This window comes from Bombina bombina, chromosome 1 (assembly GCF_027579735.1).
Source record: "Bombina bombina isolate aBomBom1 chromosome 1, aBomBom1.pri, whole genome shotgun sequence".
In the NCBI taxonomy this organism is placed as follows: Eukaryota; Metazoa; Chordata; class Amphibia; order Anura; family Bombinatoridae; genus Bombina; species Bombina bombina.
Window position 1 is genome coordinate 1,510,014,897 of NC_069499.1, and position 25,706 is coordinate 1,510,040,602.

General features: G+C 37.3%; 1 protein-coding gene across 2 annotated transcripts in view; it reads right to left on the reverse strand.

Annotated features, from left to right (window-relative positions):
* The window catches only part of PECAM1 (platelet and endothelial cell adhesion molecule 1), a 526,904-nt gene that overhangs the window by 264,674 nt on the left and 236,524 nt on the right, over positions 1–25,706 (reverse strand). For both annotated transcript variants that reach the window (XM_053708076.1, XM_053708083.1), the window contains one exon: positions 15,897–15,920. In XM_053708076.1, coding sequence (XP_053564051.1) covers positions 15,897–15,920 — 24 coding nt within the window. The remainder of the gene's footprint in view (positions 1–15,896; positions 15,921–25,706) is intronic.

Below are 25,706 nucleotides of genomic sequence, written 5' to 3' on the forward strand. Positions count from 1 at the left end.
ACCTTTTAAATACCGCTGGTATTTAGAGTTGTCAGAAGGGCTGCGTTAGGCTCCAAAAAGGGAGCGTACAGGCATATGTACCGCCACTGCAACTCTAAATACCAGCGGTGCTTACGGACGCGGCCAGCTTCAAAAACATGCTCGTGCACGATTCCCCCATAGGAAACAATGGGGCAGTTTGAGCTGAAAAAAAACCTAACACCTGCAAAAAAGCAGCGTTCAGCTCCTAACGCAGCCCCATTGTTTCCTATGGGAAAACACTTCCTAAGTCTGCACCTAACACCCTAACATGTACCCCGAGTCTAAACACCCCTAGCCTTACACTTATTAACCCCTAATCTGCCACCCCCGCTATCGCTGACCCCTGCATTATATTATTAACCCCTAATCTGCCGCTCCGTACACCGCCGCAACCTACGTTATCCCTGTGTACCCCTAATCTGCTGCCCCTAACACCGCCGACCCCTATATTATATTTATTAACCCCTAATCTGCCGCCCCCAACGTCGCCGCCACCTACCTACAATTATTAACCCCTAATCTGCCGACCGGACCTCACCGCTACTCTAATAAATGTATTAACCCCTAAAGCTAAGTCTAACTAACCCTAACACCCCCCTAAGTTAAATTTAATTTTATTCTAACGAAATAAAATAAATCTTATTAAATAAATTATTCCTATTTAAAGCTAAATACTTGCCTGTTAAATAAACCCTAATATAGCTACAATATAAATAATAATTATATTGTAGCTATTTTAGGATTTATATTTATTTTACAGGCAACTTTGTATTGTATTTTAACCCGGTACAATAGCTATTAAATAGTTAATAACTATTTAATAGTTACCTAGTTAAAATAATTACAAAATTACCTGTAAAATAAATCCTAACCTAAGTTACAATTAAACCTAACACTACACTATCAATAAATTAATTAAATAAACTATCTACAATTATCTACAATTAAATCAACTAAACTAAATTACAAAAAAACAAAACACTAAATTACAAAAAAAAAAAAAACACTAAATTACAAAAAAAAACAAACACTAAATTACAAAAAATAAAAAAAGATTACAAGAATTTTAAACTAATTACACCTACTCTAAGCCCCCTAAAAAAATTACAAAGCCCCCCAAAATAAAAAAATGCCCTATCCTATTCTAAAATAAAAATTGTAAAACTCTTTTACCTTACCAGCCCTTAACAGGGCCTTTTGCGGGGCATGCCCCAAAGAAAACAGCTCTCATTCTATTGGCTGATCGGAACAGCCAATAGAATGCGAGCTCAATCTGATTGGCTGATTGGATCAGCCAATCCGATTGAACTTGAATCTGATTGGCTGATTCAATCAGCCAATCAGATTTTTCCTACCTTAATTCCAATTGGCTGATAGAATCCTATCAGCCAATCGGAATTCGAGGGACGCCATCTTGGATGACGTCCCTTAAAGGAACCTTCATTCGTCGGGAGTCACCGGAAGAAGAGGATGGATCCGCGTCGGCTGCTTCAAGATGGTCCCGCTCCGCGCCGGATGGGAGAAGATAGAAGATGCCGCTTGGATGAAGATGTTTGCCGGTCCGGATGTCCTCTTCTTGCCGGATAGGAGGAAGACTTTGGACCCTCTTCTGGACCTCTTCTTGCCGGATAGGAGGAAGACTTCGGAGCCTCTTCTGGACGGATCGGTGATACCCGGCGTGGTGAAGATAAGGTAGGAAGATCTTCAGGGGCTTAGTGTTAGGTTTTTTAAGGGGTGTTTGGGTTAGATTAGGGGTATGTGGGTGGTGGGTTGTAATGTTGGGGGCGGTATTGTATGTTTATTTAAATGCAAAAGAGCTGTTTTCTTTGGGGCATGCCCCGCAAAAGGCCCTGTTAAGGGCTGGTAAGGTAAAAGAGCTTTACAATTTTTATTTTAGAATAGGGTAGGGCATTTTTTTTATTTTGGGGGCTTTGTAATTTTTTTTAGGGGGCTTAGAGTAGGTGTAATTAGTTTAAAATTCTTGTAATCTTTTTTTATTTTTTGTAATTTAGTGTTTGTTTGTTTTTGTAATTTAGTTTAGTTGATATAATTGTAGATAATTGTAGTTAGTTTATTTAATTAATTTATTGATAGTGTAGTGTTAGGTTTAATTGTAACTTAGGTTAGGATTTATTTTACAGGTAATTTTGTAATTATTTTAACTAGGTAGCTATTAAATAGTTATTAACTATTTAATAGCTATTGTACCTGGTTAAAATAAATACAAAGTTGCCTGTAAAATAAATATAAATCCTAAAATAGATACAATATAATTATTCGTTATATTGTAGCTATATTAGGGTTTATTTTACAGGTAAGTATTTAGATTTAAATAGGAATAATTTATTTAATAAGATTTATTTTATTTCGTTAGATTTAAATTATATTTAATTTAGGGGGGTGTTAGTGTTAGGGTTAGACTTAGCTTTAGGGGTTAATACATTATTAGAGTAGCAGCGAGGTCCGGTCGGCAGATTAGGGGTTAATACTTGAAGTTAGGTGTCGGCGATATTAGGGAGGGCAGATTAGGGGTTAATACTATTTATTATAGGGTTTGCGAGGTCGGCAGATTAGGGGTTAATAACTGTAGGTAGGTAGCGGCGACTTTGGGGGGGGCAGATTAGGGGGTAATAAATATTATGTAGGGGTCGGCGATGTTAGGGGCAGCAGATTAGGGGTACATAGGGATAATGTAGGTTGCGGCGGTGTGCGGTCGGCAGATTAGGGGTTAAAAAATTTAATAGAGTAGCGGCGATGTGGGGGGCCTCGGTTTAGGGGTGCATAGGTAGTTTATGGGTGTTAGTGTACTTTAGAGCACAGTAGTTAAGAGCTTTATGAACCGGCGTTAGCCCAGAAAGCTCTTAACTCCTGACTTTTTTCTGTGGCTGGAGTCTTGTCGTTAGATTTCTAACGCTCCCTTCAGCCAAGACTCTAAATACGGCGTTAGGAAGATCCCATTGAAAATATACGATACGCAATTGGCGTAAGGCGATCTGCAGTATGGAAAAGTCGCGGCTGGAAAGTGAGCGTTAGACCCTTTCCTGACTGACTCTAAATACCAGCGGGCGGAAAAAAACAGCGTTAGGACCCCCTAACGCTGGTTTGGACGGCTAACGCAGAACTCTAAATCTAGGCGTAAGTTTTTATACAGTGGACTATTTAGAGCTCCCACTTGTGCACAATCATTTTGCATGCGTCGGTTTGTGTGCGTATTACAAGTTGAAGGTAAAAAAAGGGCTTTGTGATATCGCGACCAAGCTAATGTGAAAACATTGGAATGTAAAATATGCTTAACATGGGGTTCACAATTTAGGTCTAATGCGATGTATAGTTAGTGCACATGAAAAATTACTAATCTTAGGGTGATTTATTGACATATTACATATAAAATATTAAAAACTCTTAATAATAATTATTATAGATACTGTAAAATATATATATATGCTGTAATTTTTTTTACAAAATATTCCATACAATATATATATATATATATATATATATATATATATAAACGTTAGTAAATAGAGACCTGCACTCCAAATCTCATATCTTGAGTGAGCAGTCCCCAGGGTGCTATATCAAAAATATAAATAGTCACATAATAAGATAGCAGTCACTGGATAAAGATAAAACTTAGCTTTTATTGTAGATTCTTTAAAGGTTAAAACAGTTCCATGACGTTTCGGTGCCAAACAGCACCTTTATCAAATGGATCAGATGGTTCCTACAGGCAGATCACAGAGCCTGACATCCAAAGAGAAGGCAAGTTAAAAACATGGGAAAATCGCAGCTTTATATACATAGTGTCTTGTTTAATTGGAAACTGGTAACGCTGTGTGCTTGCATGTCCGTGTGCACGTCACGGAGGCCACGCCCCTTCCAGATTCATAACAAGCTGTAATAGGTGCAACTAGCATCAACATAGCTTGGATCCTTAGTAACGGAGTTGCGTATGGCACATGGCTAATTAGCATAACAACTGCTGCGTGACGTATCAACCCAGGAAATCGCTTGAATCCCATAACGATGTTTAAAATCAAGCACTGTTTGCAAAGGACATAATTGGTATATAGTAATTAGTGTATCATATTAGACATCTATTAATGCATGATATAATCAAGGAATAAAGGAATAAAGGGTATGATTTGAACGTATAATGTAGACACATGGTAGAAGTTTCAAGTCACATAGGGGATTGATCACATAAGCCGATCAGATTTAAAGAAAATCGAAGTGATCAAGTAAAAAAAGTGGACATCCGCTGGGCACCAAACCAGCAACTCATATGCATATCACATTGTGCAACCCCATTATTATGATGTAGGACTTCATCCTATAAAGGGGACATAATCTAGCTGTATGTTAAGCCCCCTAGGCTCCACAGTGTCCAAAGTATAAATCCATTTGGTCTCACGTTGTAGGAGGATTTTGCCATGATCACCTCCCCTTGTTAGAGGTGGTATGTGGTCTATAATCATAGTTCTCAAACTGGAGACACTGTGTTTTAATTGTGCAAAGTGGCGCGCCACTGGTTGATCTGAGGTGCCCTTCTTGATGGCATCGCTAATGGCGTGTCTATGGTTGGCCATTCTTTCGCGGAAGGTTGTAATGGTTTTCCCTACATAGACAAGGGAGCATGGGCAAATCAGAATATAGACCACATACGTGCTGCTGCACGTCACTCTGTGTTGTATCTTATAGCGATTACTGCAATGTGAGTGTTGGACAGTGGGGCCCATTTGCATCCCATTACAGGTGATACAGTCACCGCATCTGAAGCATCCTTTTTTGGTGGATTTGAGCCATGTATCCTTTTGGTAGGAGTCCTTAGGGTCAGTTTAGACCAAGATATCCCGTAGGATTGAGTCTTCAATTTGACAAGTTCTTGTCAGTCTGTAGAATGTCCCAACGATTGCAGACCGCTTTGGCAACACAGTGGTGATCCGGAGTGAATGTCGTGATGAAATTTATGTGTGTTTTACCCCTCTCCAAGAGTGTATTTTGTGATTGGCCATCCAAACATTGTCTGGCTGTGTCAATGTCCTTTTTTGCATACCCTCTAGCCTGTAATTTGTTACACATATTATCCAACTGAGATTGGAGGATGATAGAATCTGAATTATTGCGAACCCCCCTCGTTAACTGAGAGGTGATTATACCCAATTTTTGGTGGTCGGGGTGGCAGCTTGTAGATAGAAGAAGCGAATTTCTATCTTTAGGTTTAGTATATAGCGAAGTGCCAAACCTATATGACCCTTCTGTAGGGACCTTAAAAATATTAAGGTCCAGGAAATGTACACTTTGCGTACTACATTCCATTTTGAATTTGATAGATGAATCAATATGATTCAAATCAAATACCCATTTTTGAAGATCTATTAGACTCCCTGTCCAAACAAAAAATAGATCTATGTAGCGAGTGTAAAAGGAAATACATGGATGTGTTAAGGGTTTCATAATGGTAGACTCATAACCCAGCATAAATAGATTGGCATATACAGGTGACATATTCGACTACATGGCCGTGCCAGACAGTTGTAGATAAAAATTTTGTTTGAATTTGAAATAATGTTTCTTCAGTGTTCCATGAGTTCTATAACAAACTCAAGAGGTGGACCCGTGTAGTCAGAAGAATCCCCCACTATGGTTCTGATAGTGTCTAATCCTGACTCATGGGGAATAACAGTATACAAACTGTCAACGTCCATAGTAACAAGAATGTCATCAGAGTTCAGACTACTGTGTTTTTGCAATATACAAATCAAAGATGTAGTATCCTGTAGGTATAAAAAGGACTTTCGTATCACTGGCTGCAGATGAAAGTCAATAAATTCCGCAATACCAGAAAAAATGGTGGGCTGTTTAAACTCTTGTGTATTTTAGGGAGTAAATACAAAAAAGGTATCTTAGAATAAGATATGGACATATAATTGAATTCATTCTCATTAATGTACTGCATTTGTAAACCACGAGATAGAGATAGGTCTATCAATTTTTTATACTTAGCAGTAGGATTAGTGTCTAGTCTCATATAGGTAAGTGCATTCAATTGTCTAATGGCCTCTAGTTTATAGTCACTGTAATCCTGAACCACTATGGCCCCACCCTTGTCAGCCGGACGTATGATAATACTGTAGTCATTGGCCAGGGTGGTCAAGGCTTTATATTCATCAAGTGGAAGATTAGAGTAAGTACGTGTATTGTCCTGCTTGGTACAATCATTGCGTATTAGCCGAGTAAAGCTTTTGATAGAGGGATTAGTAGTTTGTGGATCAAATTTAGATGGTGGTTTAAATCTATTATCGTTGCTGGGTAACGGTCTATCATGTTTGAAAATCTCTCTGATATTTAGAGTCCTCTGAAATTTTTGTATATCAACCGAGGTTTGAAAATTATCATTTTTAGGTGTTGGAATAAACAATAAGCCCCTATTAAGGAGATGGCTTTCACTGACAGTCAAAGGTCTAGTGCTTAAATTGTATATTATGTCAGTCGTTTCTTTACCCCATTTGTCTTTTTCTTTGTGCCCCCCTCGTCTAATGTGGGGCCTTCCCCGTTTTTTGACTGTGCATGTGGTGGTTTAAAAGAAGATCTAGTTGCAATGCCACTATGTGTGTCCCTATTGTCGCTTTGTATATTGACAGTACCACCATCTGAGGAGTCTCCACCACTGTTATCAATAGTATCTACTTGGGTCTTGTGTCTCTGCATTCGCTGCCTAGGTGTATACGGTCTGCTAGTATCATCTTTACCATAAAGCTATTTATAGATACGTTTCTCACGGTAGTCATTTTCTACCATGTTAAGTTTCCTGTTCTTAAAACTAAGTAGCTCATTGTGATATTTTGTAACTAAACCCTCGAGTTTGGTCACCCAGTTCTCAGGTTTATCATCAATTAATGCTTGGTAACCATTGACTTTAATAATGTCAATCTCAATCTGCAACTAACTTCCTCAATGGAAAGTAATATAAGGTCATAGGAGGACTTGTTAAGTATGCAGCACCGATTTCTGAAAAATTCAGGGTTTGATCTGCCTAATGTGGGTACATTACTGACCCTAAAGCCTCTGGGGATATATTTGTTCTTGTGATAATTAGAGAGATAAACAGCATGCAGTTGTAATCTACCTTGCGTTTTCTTAAATTTAATAGCTTATGGTATATATTAATGGGTATATCCCCCCTCAGTTCACAGACATCCGTGGTAGCACAGATTCTATCTGAAGATGTCTGTGTTAACATTATCATCATTCTTTACTTGATCACTTTGATTTTCTTTAAATCTGATTGGCTTATATGATCAATCTTCTATGTGAATTGAAACTTCTACCATGTGTCTACATTAAACGTTCAAATCATACCTTTTATTCCTTTATTCCTTAATTATATCATGCATTAATAGATGTCTAATATGATACACTAATTACTATATACCAATTATGTCCTTTGCAAACAGTGCTTGATTTTAAACATCGTTATGGGATTCAAGCAGTTTAACATAGGGACGCTTTCCTGGATTGATACGTCACGCAGCAGTTGTTATGCTAATTAGCCATGTGCCATACGCAACTCCATTACTAAGGATCCAAGCTATGTTGATGCTGATTGCACCTATTACAGCTCGTTATGAATCCGGAAGGGGCGTGGCCTCCGTGACGTGCACGCGGACATGCAAACACACAGCGTTACCAGTTTCCAATTAAGCAAGACACTATGTATATAAAGCTGCGATTTTCCCATGTTTTTAACTTGCCTTCTCTTTGGATGTCAGGCTCTGTGATCTGCCTGTAGGAACCATCTGATCCATTTGATAAAGGTGCTGGTTGGCACCGAAACGTCATGGGACTGTTTTAACCTTTAAATAATCTACAATAAAAGCTAAGTTTTATCTTTATCCAGTGAGTGCTATCTTATTATGTGACTATACATATATATATATATATATATATATTTTTGATACAAGAGATAGGGTGCACACAGATAGAACCAAAGGGTAAAGCGTATTGTGCTGGCAATCCTAAATGAATATAAACAAATTAATTAGAAAAGAGCTCTAACATATCAAAAGAGCTAAAGCGGATACCTGGCCGCACCAACACACCCCTACAGTATACTAAGGAATGACATCCTAAACAGGTATGCTGAACATATGCTTTTAATAAAACAAAGCCAAAAAAGATACATGCTGAGAAAAATGGCAACAACAAGATACAGCACACAAATATATACCAAGCGTAGTGCACTACTGTCAACTGTGAGCTAGCATTTGCATAGTATTGTTAACTCATGAGAAAGTCCGTTCTTGATGCCGGGCACTTAAGTGTTAAAAACACGCTCCGGTTTAAAGATTTAGACAGATAACCGTCCTTGATATCTCATTATGTGTATTTGTTCCGGTACCGGATTAAGGATATAATGTGAGAGTCCAAAGGATGGTACTAGTACTATTGCAAACTTGATCCCATGTGCTAATGACAGCTCCAACTTTAAACTTTCAGTGTGCAAGACTTATTACTGCATGGCTTACCTTCGCTATCTTCACACACTCTACGGTATTACCTGGCAGGATCTCATCCGTGGTGTGACTTACAGCGATGTATTCCGCCTATGCAGCTCTTCACTTGCTTGGTTGTGTTGTGTTCCCTTGATATCGTCAGATTCACAGCATATCCACCATGCTGGCGTTCTCCACACTGTGTCTTGTTCTACACATTACGCGTTTCGCCCCTCCCCCTTTCCGGGCTGAACTCAGGGCTTCATCTGATGAAGCCCTGAGTTCAGCCCGGAAAGGGGGAGGGGCGAAACGCGTAATGTGTAGAACAAGACACAGTGTGGAGAACGCCAGCATGGTGGATATGCTGTGAATCTGACGATATCAAGGGAACACAACACAACCAAGCAAGTGAAGAGCTGCATAGGCGGAATACATCGCTGTAAGTCACACCACGGATGAGATCCTGCCAGGTAATACCGTAGAGTGTGTGAAGATAGCGGAGGTAAGCCATGCAGTAATAAGTCTTGCACACTGAAAGTTTAAAGTTGGAGCTGTCATTAGCACATGGGATCAAGTTTGCAATAGTACTAGTACCATCCTTTGGACTCTCACATTATATCCTTAATCCGGTACGGAACAAATACACATAATGAGATATCAAGGATGGTTATCTGTCTAAATCTTTAAACCGGAGCGTGTTTTTAACACTTAAGTGCCCGGCATCAAGAACGGACTTTCTCATGAGTTAACAATACTATGCAAATGCTAGCTCACAGTTGACAGTAGTGCACTACGCTTGGTATATATTTGTGTGCTGTATCTTGTTGTTGCCATTTTTCTCAGCATGTATCTTTTTTGGCTTTGTTTTATTAAAAGCATATGTTCAGCATACCTGTTTAGGATGTCATTCCTTAGTATACTGTAGGGGTGTGTTGGTGCGGCCAGGTATCCGCTTTAGCTCTTTTGATATGTTAGAGCTCTTTTCTAATTAATTTGTTTATATATATATATATATATATATATATGTTACGTGTAAAGTCCCAAAATCCGGGTAATCCTAGTGAACCTTGGGGAATGAGGTTCGCCCCCCTTGACCACCCCAGTAGATATACAATGTTACCCGGGTAATGCTAGGATTACCCAATTTTGGACTTTACGTAAGACACATATAAATATATATATATATTATATGGAATATTTAGAATTTTTTTAACAGCATGTATAATAATTTATAATAATTATTATTCATAGTTGTTCAAATATTTTAAATGCATTATTTCATTAACACACCTTAAGATTAGTAATTTTTTATGTGCGCTAACCCAACCAAATTAGATTTAAATTGTGAACCCCAAAGCGTGTTACGCCTTTTTTCCATTCCTATGTGTTTCACATAGAAAAAAATAAATATTTGTATTATTAAATATATGTTTCTAAATATAAATATATGATAATATTTATGTAATATATAGCTATAGGAATATCTGTATAGGTATATACAGATACAGTATATATATAGGAATATATATTTACAATAAAAATTATATTGTCCTCTATGTGAAGAACATTGGAATGTGAAATATTTACAGTAAAACACATAAATACATAAATGCATAGGTACACACACACACACACATACACATATATATATATATATTTAGACATGTATATGTATATATACAATAAATACCTTTGCAGTCAAACACCTTGTCATATACCCTTATACCTTTTTGCAAGGGTTTCAGCCGGGCTAACCAGGTAACTGTAAAATGTGATCACGTTTACTTTCTACGCGTAATATTTCCAGACATCTTTTTATTATTTTTATTATAAAAAAAGTTGCTGAAAACACAGGACAGGAAGTGATATGCATCAGTTTATTTTTTCTACTTCTATATTTTTTTGAAAAGGGATGTTTTGGAAGAGTTGGCACATTGTGATGCTCCACAAGAGTATTTATAATATGTGATAATATAGTGCAGTATCTGATGTGATGACACTGGGCGTATGTCATTCTCAGATAGATTTCCAACATTTTCACAGCTGCCAATAATACATCAATAGGACGTGCTCTTGTGGAAATTTTATGTAGTCACCAAAATGTCAACGTTTTGATGTTTACTTTCCAAATATGACTCAAAATTGCTACTGTGCCACTGAGTTTAAACAAAGTGAGTGATGTGAAGTGTACAGCTGCTGTATGATTGTTCAATCATTTGTTATTACTGTAACTTTATATCTTCCAGGACTATTTCCCATTAGGTAATGGTTAATTTACGGGTTGTCATATTATAAAAACCCTGTGTTGTGCCACGGAAAGGTGATCACTGGGTTACAAACTCAGTGAATATTAAAAACTCACTTTGTAAATTTCAAACTTAATGGCTCAATGCCTGTCCACTCATATGGGCAGGACATTTGGTATGGACGGTAAAAAACACAACGGAGCTGTTACCCCAGTGACTACATGTAAGATAAAGAGAGCAGTACTGAGTACCATTAAAGGGACATAAAACAAACATATATATATATTTCATTATTCAAATAAAGCAAACAGTTTTAAACAACTTTCTAATTTAATTTTGTGCACATTTCTAGAGCACTATATGGCAGCAGTGTTTCAAGAATGTTATCCATTGCAAGAGTGCTAGATGGCAGCATAATTTCCTTTCATGTAGTGCCCCAGACACCATTCAACAAACAATACTATGGGAACAAAGCAAATTTGATAGCAGTTAATTGAAAACTTTTTTTAAATTGTATGCGCTATCTGAATAACAAAAGAAAAATTCTTGGTTTCATATTCCTTTAACATATAAGATAGCATTTTTTAATACCCTTTACCTACATATTTGAAATACATAGAGAAATAATAGGTGTTTAAAATTAAGCTGCCATTATACTATAACTATAAAATAAAAAAGATAATTAAGTGTCCAATATTTTTATTGGACAGCCTGCTGAAATACTTGACTGTCCCATAAAATTCTAGACACCTGGCAACCTTACTTTTCAGTCAAAATTATTCATCTGTTCAAACGGTTTGCACATTTGGAAATCAACATTTAACACATAATTTGTGTTTATGTATGTGCATGACTGTGTTTGTGTATGTGTGTATAAATATATATATATATATATATATATAGAGAGAGAGTGAGAGAGAGAATAATGAAATATATATCTGCACTAATTGGACAATAATTACAGGCCAACCAGAACAGTAAAACAAAAAAAGTATAATTTTAGTGTAAAATCCACCCCGCACAAACTTCATAAATCTGCCAAGTGGGTAATTTAATGATGATTTGTACAATAAAAATTGAACTTTACCTCATTTAGATATATATATAATCATATATATAAAAATATGTATTTGTGAATAAGTAGAACATATTCTGCTATGTGAAGAACATTGGAATGTGAAATATTCATATTTCATGTGGGGTTAGCACACTTGAGAATATGTGATCAAGTAGGGTGTTATGTCTTTTTTTCCACGTTTTTAACTTTTTTTTCTTAAATGAGCGAATTTGCTAACGTGTACGCGACATCCTAAATTAATTTTTTTGCGCACATTGGGTTTGCAAGCAAGCAAATACGTTTTGCTTTCAACTTGTAACACTGCTCCACTTGTAATCTGGCCCTAAATGTAAAACACATTTTCAAAAGTGCCACACCAGCATCTTAACTCAGAGATAAATACATTGATTTTTTATTTAAATCTAGTTAATAACCGCTCTAACATTTTTTGACTGTTCAAGTGAAAAGGGTGGTCACACATTTATCAGTGCATTTTTCACTTCCCATCAGGAATGTCATATTGAGGGCAATATGTCACCTTTGCAGCAATGTTGCAGGAAACAATAAGGTTGCCGTCCTTTATGCGGGCTCGCCATTTGGGCAGGGTGAGCGGGTCACCAGCCCCGGGACCTGCCCTTTGGGGTTCCCCATGCACACATGATAGAACTGTGGTGCAGAGTGCAGTGCTGCTCCTCTGAGTTTGAGGGCTGAGCATGTGGGCATTGAGAGATCAGGACAATGTTAAGTGAAGTGGAGGCTCTTCTCTCGGTAGAGCCTTTATCTCTTGTTCAATCCTTCTCCCTGCTCTTAGGCAGCCAACTGCATGGAAGCAGCGAGTTTGTGGTGATTATCTCTGCCACCTAGAATAAGAAGCATAGACTGCCCTTTAAGGGCTTGATTACAATTTGCACGCTAACGATAAGGGGGAAGTAGTAAGCATATTACATGTTGAAAATAAATGCGTGTGTTTGAGCACATATGAATTTAACAAGAGTTGTATTTGCATTACATATATTTATATATATATATATATATATATATATATATGTGTGTGTGTGTGTGTGTGTGTACATATGTATTTATATGTGAATATATGCATTGACAGACATATATACTCATATAAACACATACATACATATCTATACATAAATAGACATGTAGGGTTTTTGGAGCCCTCTGCAGTCAAGTAGCTGAAAACATGAAAAATTATATTTATGTAATAATCATATTTAATAATATGTTTAACTGTGTAATTACTGTAAATATTTCACATTACAATATTCTTATGTTCTAAGTATTGGTAAATAGTTATTCCTATATATATATATATATATATATATATATATATATATATATATATATATATATATATATATATATATATATATATATATATATATATATATGTATGTATATATATATATATGTGTGTGTGTATATATGTATGTATATAACTATACCTATTATTAATTAATTTTATATATATATATATAGATTTATATATATATATATATATGTGTTTAGATATATATTTTACCAAAAAAAATTTGATATATTTAAATATATATTTAAGAATAAATAGAACATATTCTGCTATGTGAAGAGCATTGTGATGTGAAATATTTATATTTTATGTTGGGTTAGCGCACTTAAGTAAACGCGGTTAGATTTTCACGTGACTAAGGTTGTTATGTTTTTTTTTTCCACTTTTCATACTCCATTAACTTGCAGTGGAGTAGCAGCAAGTTTTGGCCAGGGGACCAGTACAACTCACACTTATTTTCGGCAACTGTCAATATATAGTGATGCTTATAAACATTTATACACTAATAATCACAACACTTTGCACTATATGAAAATGCAAGGCATCTATACACTAATAACATGCTGAAAAGAATAACTAATGCAGGGTACCTATACACTGATAACATATATGCTGCTCTATATAATAATGTTGAGTGTTCATACACTAAAAACAGAACAGGCTTCCCTGTATAATGATGATGGGTGGTGATGGTGAACACTCTGTGCTGCATAATGATGCTGAACATTTATACACTGAAAATGAACACACTGCATTGTATAATTATGCCAGCTATATATACACTGTAATAGGACATGTTGTGCTGAATAATGATTATGGCCATCTATGCACTTTAAGGTATAGGCATGCATGTAAAGTACACAGATAACGTCTGGTTATGTGCAATACTGATTTTATATATATATATATATATATATATATATATATATATATATATATATATATACACACACAGTATAGATAGATAGATAGATAGATAGATAGATAGATAGATAGATAGATAGATAGATATAGATATAAAGATAGATATATAGATACAGTATATTGATATATACACACACATACACATATATATTTAAATACACACGTCAGATACCATGTACAGTGTATATCAAAAGCTGGAGGATTGTCGGTACTTCTACGAGTGCCCATCAGCCCTAATAATACCCACTAGGCTGAGGGTCTTACTGCTGTCTCCGGCTCCACCACCTTTTATGAAGGCTGGCCAGTACTCTCTGCCTCCATATATTTTAGGGGAGTCTCCTTCCATTCTAGCGATTTATGCCATACCACATATGGTCACTACTCTAGTCAAAAAGGATGATCTTCCTGGGGTCATTCAGAAATAATAGATGACTCCAGACTAGTTATCAGAAGCCATCCTAAAGTATGCCCACAGGCTGTAATATTTAAATGAGATGACTATAGAGTAATCATTCTGAAGTCATCACCCACATTTTGTTTAACTTAGCTGATGACTTTGCAAGCCTAATCATGTCTGATAATGTGCAAATTACTTCTAAAGTACTTTGATGGTCATCAAATTACTACAGGATGGTCTCTAAAGTAATCCGGTTTGTTTTGGGTAATCTGAAGCCCAAGTTAGGTAGCAAAAATAAATATAGACATTTTCAAAAAATCATGTAATTCACCAAATTTGCAGGGGCGACTTTAGGGGGTTGCCTAGTCTGCCTCTATTGTATCAACGGCCCTGAGGGGGGCTGAGACTTGGTAGATATTATACATTTCAGTGGAACTAACTGCAGCTGCACCACACAAAAAGTCTGCTCCATTTTGAAAAAATGTTATAGAAAAATCCAGTGTTTGTGCAGTTTGTATGTTTTTGTTTTTTATTTGATGACAGTTGTTGAAACATTTCAGAGTAGTTTTTTTTAACATAGGGTTAAAAGCATATGATGAGGCACATCTTACCATATATTTTCAATATCATGTTATTCTTAATCATTAAACAGATATATAGATGATATATCCAAAAACTAATGCACATGTCTAATATAAATAAATAAATAAATATATATATATATATATATATATATATATATATATACACACACAGAAACATGCATTGTTAGCCGTTAAATATACATATGTTCATGTTGCAATAATGTATTACCTTGAATTATCTAATGTAAATTTGGGAGAATGATGCAATATTAAAATAAAATGTAAGAAAATGTACATGAAAAGAGGACAAAATATATAATGAAAGTATATTGCAATGTTGTTTCACTATGCATAATTAAACATGTTATATACAAAAATCAAGGTGTTTACTGTCCTTTTAACTCCTAACTCTATTCCCTAACTCTATTAAAATGTTGACTAGGACTTTCTTGTACTAAAATATCATAGAAGGTGATAACTCGCATGTAAGAACTGCAGTTGCAATATTTAGACCACAAGATTGTGGTTGACGATCTTGCACCTGATAGTTGCTACCTGGATACCAATTTATGTATTCTTTTCTCTAGCTATAGATTTATCTATTAATAGAAACTTGTTTATATTTTCCCTACCTTAAAACCATAACAAACACAATATGGAATCCTAAAAAGTTATTTTATTTGGCACCCTAATTATACATTAGAATTACTGCTACAAAAACACACAAAGAATGTAAGTACCAAATGATAGCTTAGACTGTAAAGCTCCTGCACCAGATATCTGTTATTTTTTTTAACTATTTCTTTAATGATAGATATACTAGTAACAAAAGGAAAAACTATACTTACTGTTTTCTGCATTGGTTGTCCCCCCTGAAAAAGTGAGACAGCAGGCTGTTATTTCCAGTTTTTTTAAGATATTGCAGTTGATAAGCTTAAATAACTTGATACTTACATCCTCCAATAAGCAAAACAAAATATAAATACATCTCTGCATCAAAGTCAAAGCAGTTTAGTTCTCCCAAAAAATAAAATATGTAATAGTAATCCTGTTGTAAATCTCCGAAAAACAATCCCAAAATCTAAGCTATGGCTTCCAGAGTTCTATTTTGAAGTCAAGTAATCATCGATTCAGTGCCAAAACTGAAACTCACGTATAATCATTCAGTATCTATGGTTTGCAGGCAAACTGTTCAGGAAGCTATGGAAGTTACACTTTTCCTGAGCTCATTCTTCCTGCCTTGTTCCTTAAGATGTATTCAGAAACAATGAAATAATGTTTCTGTAATGTGAATTTTGATTAATACTTACAAAGACATCCAGTTCCTTTGGAGCTGATGATATTTTTTCACATGTTATGACAGTATGATAGCCCTGCCCTTGTGAAATACAAATCTCATATCATTTTTATATTTGGATGGCAAAGATGCCTGGAATTTTAGGCTCTAGTCATCTTGATGTCTACTCCAATTTTTTTACAAAAGCTGTTTGTAGTAAGGTGTCTTTTAAATGAAGCTGTTACAGCCCCTAAGTAGTTACTCTTTTATTGAAAATCAGATGGTGTTGAACTACATAAGCTATATTTAGAACTTCACCAATAATTTTGCAATCTTTTAGAAAGCTTTTTTTTTTTTTTTTAGTAATTTAGGTTCTTTAATCCCTTGGAAATCTATATTGGCCAATCACATGGTATATATGGGCATTTTGTAGGCTTTTGGGGGGTAATTATCACATGTGCATGATCAGTTCTTTTTTTTTTCAACAAAAATGATAATTTCCTGGTTCTATTAAAATTTTATAATAGTCAATAAACTATTGTAAGGAAAATGGTTGAGGTAATTGCTCATGTAACACTTGCTTTAACTTGTATAACTTTACCTTTAAGAGAGTGTGCCTTTAACAGAGTTAAAGTGCATTATTAATTGCAAGTAGTTGACACTGTATTTCACTGAGTCATGCTACACTGGTAAATAACATAGGCACTAATGATAAAAAGTCAAAACCCAGACAGAACAAGGGTGTAACCCTGACAAGGGGGGAAACTCACTGACACTAAAAACATCTTGATAGCACATTAACTGAGGGTTTAACACTAGCTATATGTTAAAGGATTAATTATTATTAATTGCAGTGGGCTAAGTAATAAAGCCATTATGGTGTTTCAGCTATTATATAAATCTATGTGAAGATTGTTGAAACTAGTATTGATGTATTTGACAGAAGTAATTGCATAAGAACCAGGGCCGTTTCTAGAGAATCTGGCTCCCAGGGCATAATTTCAAAATGCGCCCCCTCACAGATTCTAAAGTCCCCCTTCTAGAACATTTATGTCACTCTGTCATTTAGAGGTCAGCTCCAAAACAGCAGTGCACTACTGGGACCTAGCTGAACACATCTGGTGAGCAAATGACAAGAGACAAATGTGTGTTGCGGCCAACCACCAGTTAGCTCCTAGCAGTTCATTGGTGCTGCTAAGAATATGTACATAGGCTTTTCAACAATGGATACCAAGAGAACAAGAATGATAGAATTGTCTTCAAATTTTTTGCTGTATCCTGAATTATGAAAGTTTAATTTTGACTTTCCTATCCCTTTAAATATGTCCTTTTCAGCAGGAGTTCTGAGCACTGAATAGACGCAATCCCCGGGAGTCCAGGAGGTCCTCTGGGAGTGGGGATAATGTCTGTCCCCCTCCGCCCCCTTTCCTTCCCCCCCCCTTGCTCTTTCGAGGGCTGGGATTAATGGATCATTATTAGAATTATGAACCCTTTGGTAAACACTAGCGGCTAGATTTAGAGTTTTGTCGGTAACGACACGAAAAGCTAACGCTGGCTTTTTTCTGGCCGCACCTTTTAAATAACTCTGGTATTGAGAGTCCACAGAATGGCTGCGTTAGGCTCCAAAAAAGGAGCGTAGAGCATATTTAACGCAACTTCAACTCTCGATACCAGAGTTGCTTACGCAAGTGGCCAGCTTCAAAAACGTGCTCGTGCACGATTCCCCCATAGGAAACAATGGGGCTGTTTGAGCTGAAAAAAACCCTAACACCTGCAAAAAAGCCGCATTCAGCTCCTAACGCAGCCCCATTGTTTGCTATGGGGAAACACTTCCTACGTCTGCACCTAACACTCTAACATGTACCCCGAGTCTAAACACCCCTAGCCTTACACTTATTAACCCCTAATCTGCCGCCCCCGCTATCGCTGACCCCTGCATATTATTTTTAACCCCTAATCTGCCGCTCCGTAAACCGCCGCTACTTACATTATCCCTATGTACCCCTAATCTGCTGCCCCTAACACCGCCGACCCCTATATTATATTTATTAACCCCTAATCTGCCCCCCACAACGTCGCCTCCACCTGCCTACACTTATTAACCCCTAATCTGCCGAGCGGATCTCACCGCTACTATAATAAAGTTATTAACCCCTAATCCGCCTCACTCCCGCCTCAATAACCCTATAATAAATAGTATTAACCCCTAATCTGCCCTCCCTAACATCACCAACACCTAACTTCAAGTATTAACCCCTAATCTGCCGACAGGAGCTCACCGCTATTCTAATAAATGTATTAACCCCTAAAGCTAAGTCTAACCCTAACACTAACACCCCCCTAAGTTAAATATAATTTAAATCTAACGAAATAAATTAACTCTTATTAAATAACTTATTCCTATTTAAAGCTAAATACTTACCTGTAAAATAAACCCTAATATAGCTACAATATAAATTATAATTATATTGTAGCTATTTTAGGATTTATATTTATTTTACAGGTAACTTTGTATTTATTTTAACCAGGTACAATAGCTATTAAATAGTTAAGAACTATTTAATAGCTAAAATAGTTAAAATAATTACAAAATTACCTGTAAAATAAATCCTAACCTAAGTTACAATTAAACCTAACACTACACTATCAATACATTAATTAAATAAAATACCTACAATTATCTACAATTAAACCTAACACTACACTATCAATAAATTAATTAAATACAATACCTACAAATAAATACATTTAAATAAACTAAATAAAGTACAAAAAATAAAAAAGAACTAAGTTACAAAAAATAAAAAAATATTTACAAACATTAGAAAAATATTACAATTTTAAAATTATTACACCTACTCTAAGCCCCCTAATAAAATAACAAAGCCCCCCAAAATAAAAAAATGCCCTACCCTATTCTGAATTACAAAAGTTCAAAGCTCTTTTACCTTACCAGCCCTGAACAGGGCCCTTTGCGGGGCATGCCTCAAAGAATTCAGCTCTTTTGCCTGTAAAAAAAACACATACAATACCCCCCCCAACATTACAACCCACCACCCACATACCCCTAATCTAACCCAAACCCCCCTTAAATAATCCTAACACTAAACCCCTGAAGATCTTCCTACCTTATCTTCACCCTGCCAGGTTCACCGATCCGTCCTCGGAAGTCTTGATCCAAGCCAAGGAAGTGTTGATCCAAGCCCAAGCGGGGGGCTGAAGAGTGACGTCCATCCTCGGGCTGAAGTCTGGATCCAAGCGGCGGCTGAAGAAATCCATCATCGGGATGAAGTCGGAAGTCCATCATCGGGATGAAGTCTTCTATCAAGCAGCATCTTCAATCTTCTTTCTTCCGGAGCGGAGCGGAGCCATCTTCTTCCCAGCGGACGCGGATCCAACCTCTTCAAGCGACGCCTACTAGCCGAATGACGGTTCCTTTAAGGGACGTCATCCAAGATGGCGTCCCTCGAATTCCGATTGGCTGATAGGATTCTATCAGCCAATCGGAATTAAGGTAGGAAAATTCTGATTGGCTGATGGAATCAGCCAATCAGAATCAAGTTCAATCCGATTGGCTGATCCGATCAGCCAATCAGATTGAGCTTGCATTCTATTGGCTGATCGGAACATCAGCCAATCAGAATTTTCCTACCTTAATTCCGATTGGCTGATAGAATCCTATCAGCCAATCGGAATTCGAGGGACGCCATCTTGGATGACGTCCCTTTAAGGAACCGTCATTCTTCATTTGGACGTCGTCGGAAGAAGATTGATCCGCGCTGGAGGTCTTCACGATGGAGCCGGTCCTCATCAGATGAAGATAGAAGATGCCGCTTGGATCAAGATGGTTGCCGGTCTGGATCGCCTCTTCTTCCCGGATAGGATGAAGATTTTGGAGCCTCTTCTGGACCTCTTCAGCGCCGGATGATGTATGTCTAGCCCCCGCTTGGGTTGGATGAAGATTTTGGAGCCAGGACGGATCGGTGATACCCGGTGAGGTGAAGATAAGGTAGGAAGATCTTCAGGGGCTTAGTGTTAGGTTTATTTAAGGGGGGTTTGGGTTAGATTAGGGGTATGTGGGTGGTGGGTTGTAATGTTGGGGGGGGGGTATTGTATGTGTTTTTTTACAGGCAAAAGAGCTGAATTCTTTGGGGCATGCCCCGCAAAGGGCCCTGTTCAGGGCTGGTAAGGTAAAAGAGCTTTGAACTTTTGTAATTTAGAATAGGGTAGGGCATTTTTTTATTTTGGGGGTCTTTGTTATTTTATTAGGGGGCTTAGAGTAGGTGTAATTAGTTTAAAATTGTTGTAATATTTTTCTAATGTTTGTAAATATTTTTTATTTTTTGTAACTTAGTTCTTTTTTATTTTTTGTACTTTAGTTAGTTTATTTAATTGTATTTATTTGTAGGAATTGTATTTAATTTATTTATTGATAGTGTAGTGTTAGGTTTAATTTAACTTAGGTTAGGATTTATTTTACAGGTAATTTTGTAATTATTTTAACTATTTTAGCTATTAAATAGTTCTTAACTATTTAATAGCTATTGTACCTGGTTAAAATAAATACAAAGTTGCCTGTAAAATAAATATTAATCCTAAAATAGCTATAATATATTAATCCTAAAATAGCTATAATATAATTATAATTTATGTTGTAGCTATATTAGGGTTTATTTTACAGGTAAGTATTTAGATTTAAATAGGAATAATTTATTTAATAAGAGTTAATTTATTTCGTTAGATTTAAATTATATTTAACTTAGGGGGGTGTTAGTGTTAGGGTTAGACTTAACTTTAGGGGTTAATACATTTATTAGAATAGCGGTGATCTCCTGTCGGCAGATTAGGGGTTAATACTTGAAGTTAGGTGTCAGCAATGTTAGGGAGGGCAGATTAGGGGTTAATACTATTTATTATAGGGTTATTGAGGCGGGAGTGAGGCGGATTAGGGGTTAATAACTTTATTATAGTAGCGGTGCGGTCCGCTCGGCAGATTAGGGGTTAATAAGTGTAGGCAGGTGGAGGCGACGTTGTGGGGGGCAGATTAGGGGTTAATAAATATAATATAGGGGTCGGCGTTGTTAGGGGCAGCAGATTAGGGGTACATAGGGATAACGTAGTTGGCGGCAGTGTACGGAGCGGAAGATTAGGGGTTAAAAAATTTAATAGAGTGGCGGCGATGTGGGGGGGCCTCGGTTTAGGGGTACATAGGTAGTTTATGGGTGTTAGTGTACTTTAGAGCACAGTAGTTAAGAGCTTTATGAACCGGTGTTATCCCAGAAAGCTCTTAACTACTGACTTTTTTTCTGCGGCTGGAGTTTTGTCGTTAGAATTCTAACGCTCACTTCAGACACGACTCTAAATACCGGAGTTAGAAAGATCCCATTGAAAAGATAGGATACGCAATTGACGTAAGGGGATCTGCGGTATGGAAAAGTCGCGGCTGAAAAGTGAGCGTTAGACCCTTTTCTGACTGACTCCAAATACCGGCGGTAGCCTAAAACCAGCGTTAGGAGCCTCTAACGCTGGTTTTCACGGCTACCGCCAAACTCTAAATCTAGGCCTCGGTTTTTTTCTTATACTTTACTCCTTTTTCTTTACTGTATTAAGAGGTTCACAAAAAAAGATAAATATGAAACAGTATTCTCAGACACAGCCAGCTGTAACAAAGAGTGAGAGACTTGATCTAGTTTGTAGGATCCTATACCCTCAACAATGTGCCCCCTGGAAATATGAGGTATTTTTAAACACATGGGAGGTACTGGGGATATACGGGACATATTGGGTCTGTTACCTGTTATTGTTATCAAACCTATTCCTAAATTATTAATGTATTGTATATGATCAAAAATTCTTGTTATAATGAAAATAAAAAATATTTAAACATAAATATGTCCTTTTTCTACTACAATGTTTTTTCCAAATATATTGATATTATCTAAAAATATCTTTATATATTTTACTAATTGCCATTATATTTATACTTTTCTCATAGCTATGCATATTTATTTGTTTAATGCATATCAATCCCTTTAAATTCTTATCCAAATTGTATCTACAATACGTCCAATAGACTTTAAAGTTGAACTTTGCAAAAAAGTCATCAGGTAAGATTTTCTAAAGGATTGCAATATGTCACTAGGTGTATTTGTAACATATTTAGGGGTCTATTACAATTATTAAGAAAAGTTATAACAAGTTTTTTTTTTTTACAAAATTCACTATTAAAGTCTATGGCCTAGATTTAGAGTTCGGCGGTAGCCGTCAAAACCAGCGTTAGAGGCTCCTAACGCTGGTTTTGGCCGCCCGCTGGTATTTGGAGTCAGTGATTAAAGGGTCTAACGCTCACTTTGCAGCCGCGACTTTTCCATACCGCAGATCCCCCTACGCCATTTGCGTAGCCTATCTTTTCAATGGGATCTTTCTAACGCCGGTATTTAGAGTCGTTTCTGCAGTGAGCGTTAGAGCTCTAACGACAAGATTCCAGCCGCCTGAAAAAAGCAGGAGTTAAGAGCTTTCTGGCTAACGCCGGTTCATAAAGCTCTTAACTACTGTACCCTAAACTACACTAACACCCATAAACTACCTATGTACCCCTAAACCGAGGTCCCCCCACATCGCCGCCACTCGATTAAAATTTTTAACCCCTAATCTGCCGACCGCCACCTACGTTATACTTATGTACCCCTAATCTGCTGCCCCTAACCCCGCCGACCCCTATATTATATTTATTAACCCCTAACTTGCCCCACACAACGTCGCCGCAAGCTACTTAAAATAATTAACCCCTAATCTTCCGACCGCAAATCGCCGCCACCTACGTTATCCCTATGTACCCCTAATCTTCTGCCCCTAACATCGCCGACCCCTATGTTATATTTATTAACCCCTAATCTGCCCCCCACAACGTCGCCGACACCTACCTACACTTATTAACCCCTAATCTTCCGAGCGGACCTGAGCGCTACTATAATAAAGTTATTAACCCCTAATCCGCCTCACTAACCCTATCATAAATAGTATTAACCCCTAATCTGCCCTCCCTAACATCGCCGACACCTACCTTCAATTATTAACCCCTAATCTGCCGACCGGAGCTCACCGCTATTCTAATAAATGTATTAACCCCTAAAGCTAAGTCTAACCCTAACACTAACACCCCCCTAAGTTAAATATAAATTTTATCTAACGAAATAAATTAACTCTTATTAAATAAATGATTCCTATTTAAAGCTAAATACTTACCTGTAAAATAAATCCTAATATAGCTACAATATAAATTATAATTATATTATAGCTATTTTAGGATTAATATTTATTTTACAGGTAACTTTGTATTTATTTTAACTAGGTACAATAGCTATTAAATAGTTAAGAACTATTTAATAGTTACCTAGTTAAAATAATTACAAATTTACCTGTAAAATAAATCCTAACCTAAGATATAATTAAACCTAACACTACCCTATCAATAAAATAATTAAATAAACTACCTACAATTACCTACAATTAACCTAACACTACACTATCAATAAATTAATTAAACACAATTGCTACAAATAAATACAATTAAATAAACTATCTAAAGTACAAAAAATAAAAAAGAACTAAGTTACAGAAAATAAAAAAATATTTACAAACATAAGAAAAATATTACAACAATTTTAAACTAATTACACCTACTCTAAGCCCCCTAATAAAATAACAAAGACCCCCAAAATAAAAAATTCCCTACCCTATTCTAAATTTAAAAAGTTACAAGCTCTTTTACCTTACCAGCCCTGAACAGGGCCCTTTGCGGGGCATGCCCCAAGAAGTTCAGCTCTTTTGCCTGTAAAAGAAAACATACAATAACCCCCCCCCAACATTACAACCCACCACCCACATACCCCTAATCTAACCCAACCCCCCCTTAAATAAACCTAACACTAAGCCCCTGATGATCTTCCTACCTTGTCTTCACCATGCCAGGTTCACCGATCCGTCCTGGCTCCAAGATCTTCATCCAACCCAAGCGGGGGCTAGACATCCACTGAAGAAGTCCAGAAGAGGGTCCAAAGTCTTCCTCCTATCCGGCAAGAAGAGGACATCCGGACCGGCAAACATCTTCTCCAAGCGTCATCTTCTATGTTCTTCCATCCGATGACGACCGGCTCCATCTTGAAGACCTCCAGCGCGGATCCATCCTCTTCTTCCGACGACTAGACGACGAATGACGGTTCCTTTAAGGGACGTCATCCAAGATGGCGTCCCTCGAATTCCGATTGGCTGATAGGATTCTATCAGCCAATCGGAATTAAGGTAGGAATTTTCTGATTGGCTGATGGAATCAGCCAATCAGAATCAAGTTCAATCCGATTGGCTGATCCAATCAGCCAATCAGATTGAGCTCGCATTCTATTGGCTGTTCCGATCAGCCAATACAATGCGAGCTCAATCTGATTGGCTGATTGGATCAGCCAATCGGATTGAACTTGATTCTGATTGGCTGATTCCATCAGCCAATCAGAAAATTCCTACCTTAATTCCGATTGGCTGATAGAATCCTATCAGCCAATCGGAATTCGAGGGACGCCATCTTGGATGACGTCCCTTAAAGGAACCGTCATTCGGCTAGTAGGCGTCGCTTGAAGAGGTTGGATCCGCGTCCGCTGGGAAGAAGATGGCTCCGCTCCGCTCCGGAAGAAAGAAGATTGAAGATGCTGCTTGATAGAAGACTTCATCCCGATGATGGACTTCCGACTTCATCCCGATGATGGATTTCTTCAGCCGCCGCTTGGATCCAGACTTCAGCCCGAGGATGGACGTCACTCTTCAGCCCCCCGCTTGGTAAAGATTCTATCAGCCAATCGGAATTAAGGTAGGAATTTTCTGATTGGCTGATGGAAGATTGAGCTCGCATTCTATTGGCTGATCGGAACAGCCAATAGAATGCGAGCTCAATCTGATTGGCTGATTGGATCAGCCAATCGGATTGAACTTGATTCTGATTGGCTGATTCCATCAGCCAATCAGAAAATTCCTACCTTAATTCCGATTGGCTGATAGAATCCTATCAGCCAATCGGAATTCGAGGGACGCCATCTTGGATGACGTCCCTTAAAGGAACAGTCATTCGTCGTTCAGTCGTCGGGCCGGATGGATGTTCCGTGCTGGAGGTCTTCAGGATCCTGCCGCTTCGCTCCGGATAGAAGACCATAGAAGATGCCGCCTGGATGAAGACTTCAATCGGATGGAAGATCCTCTTCTGCCCCGCTTGGATGAAGACTTTGACCGGATCATGGACCTCATCAGCCCCCCGCTTGGGCTTGGATCAGGACATCGGAGGAGCTCTTCAGGACGGATCGGTGAACCTGGATGGTGAAGACAAGGTAGGAAGATC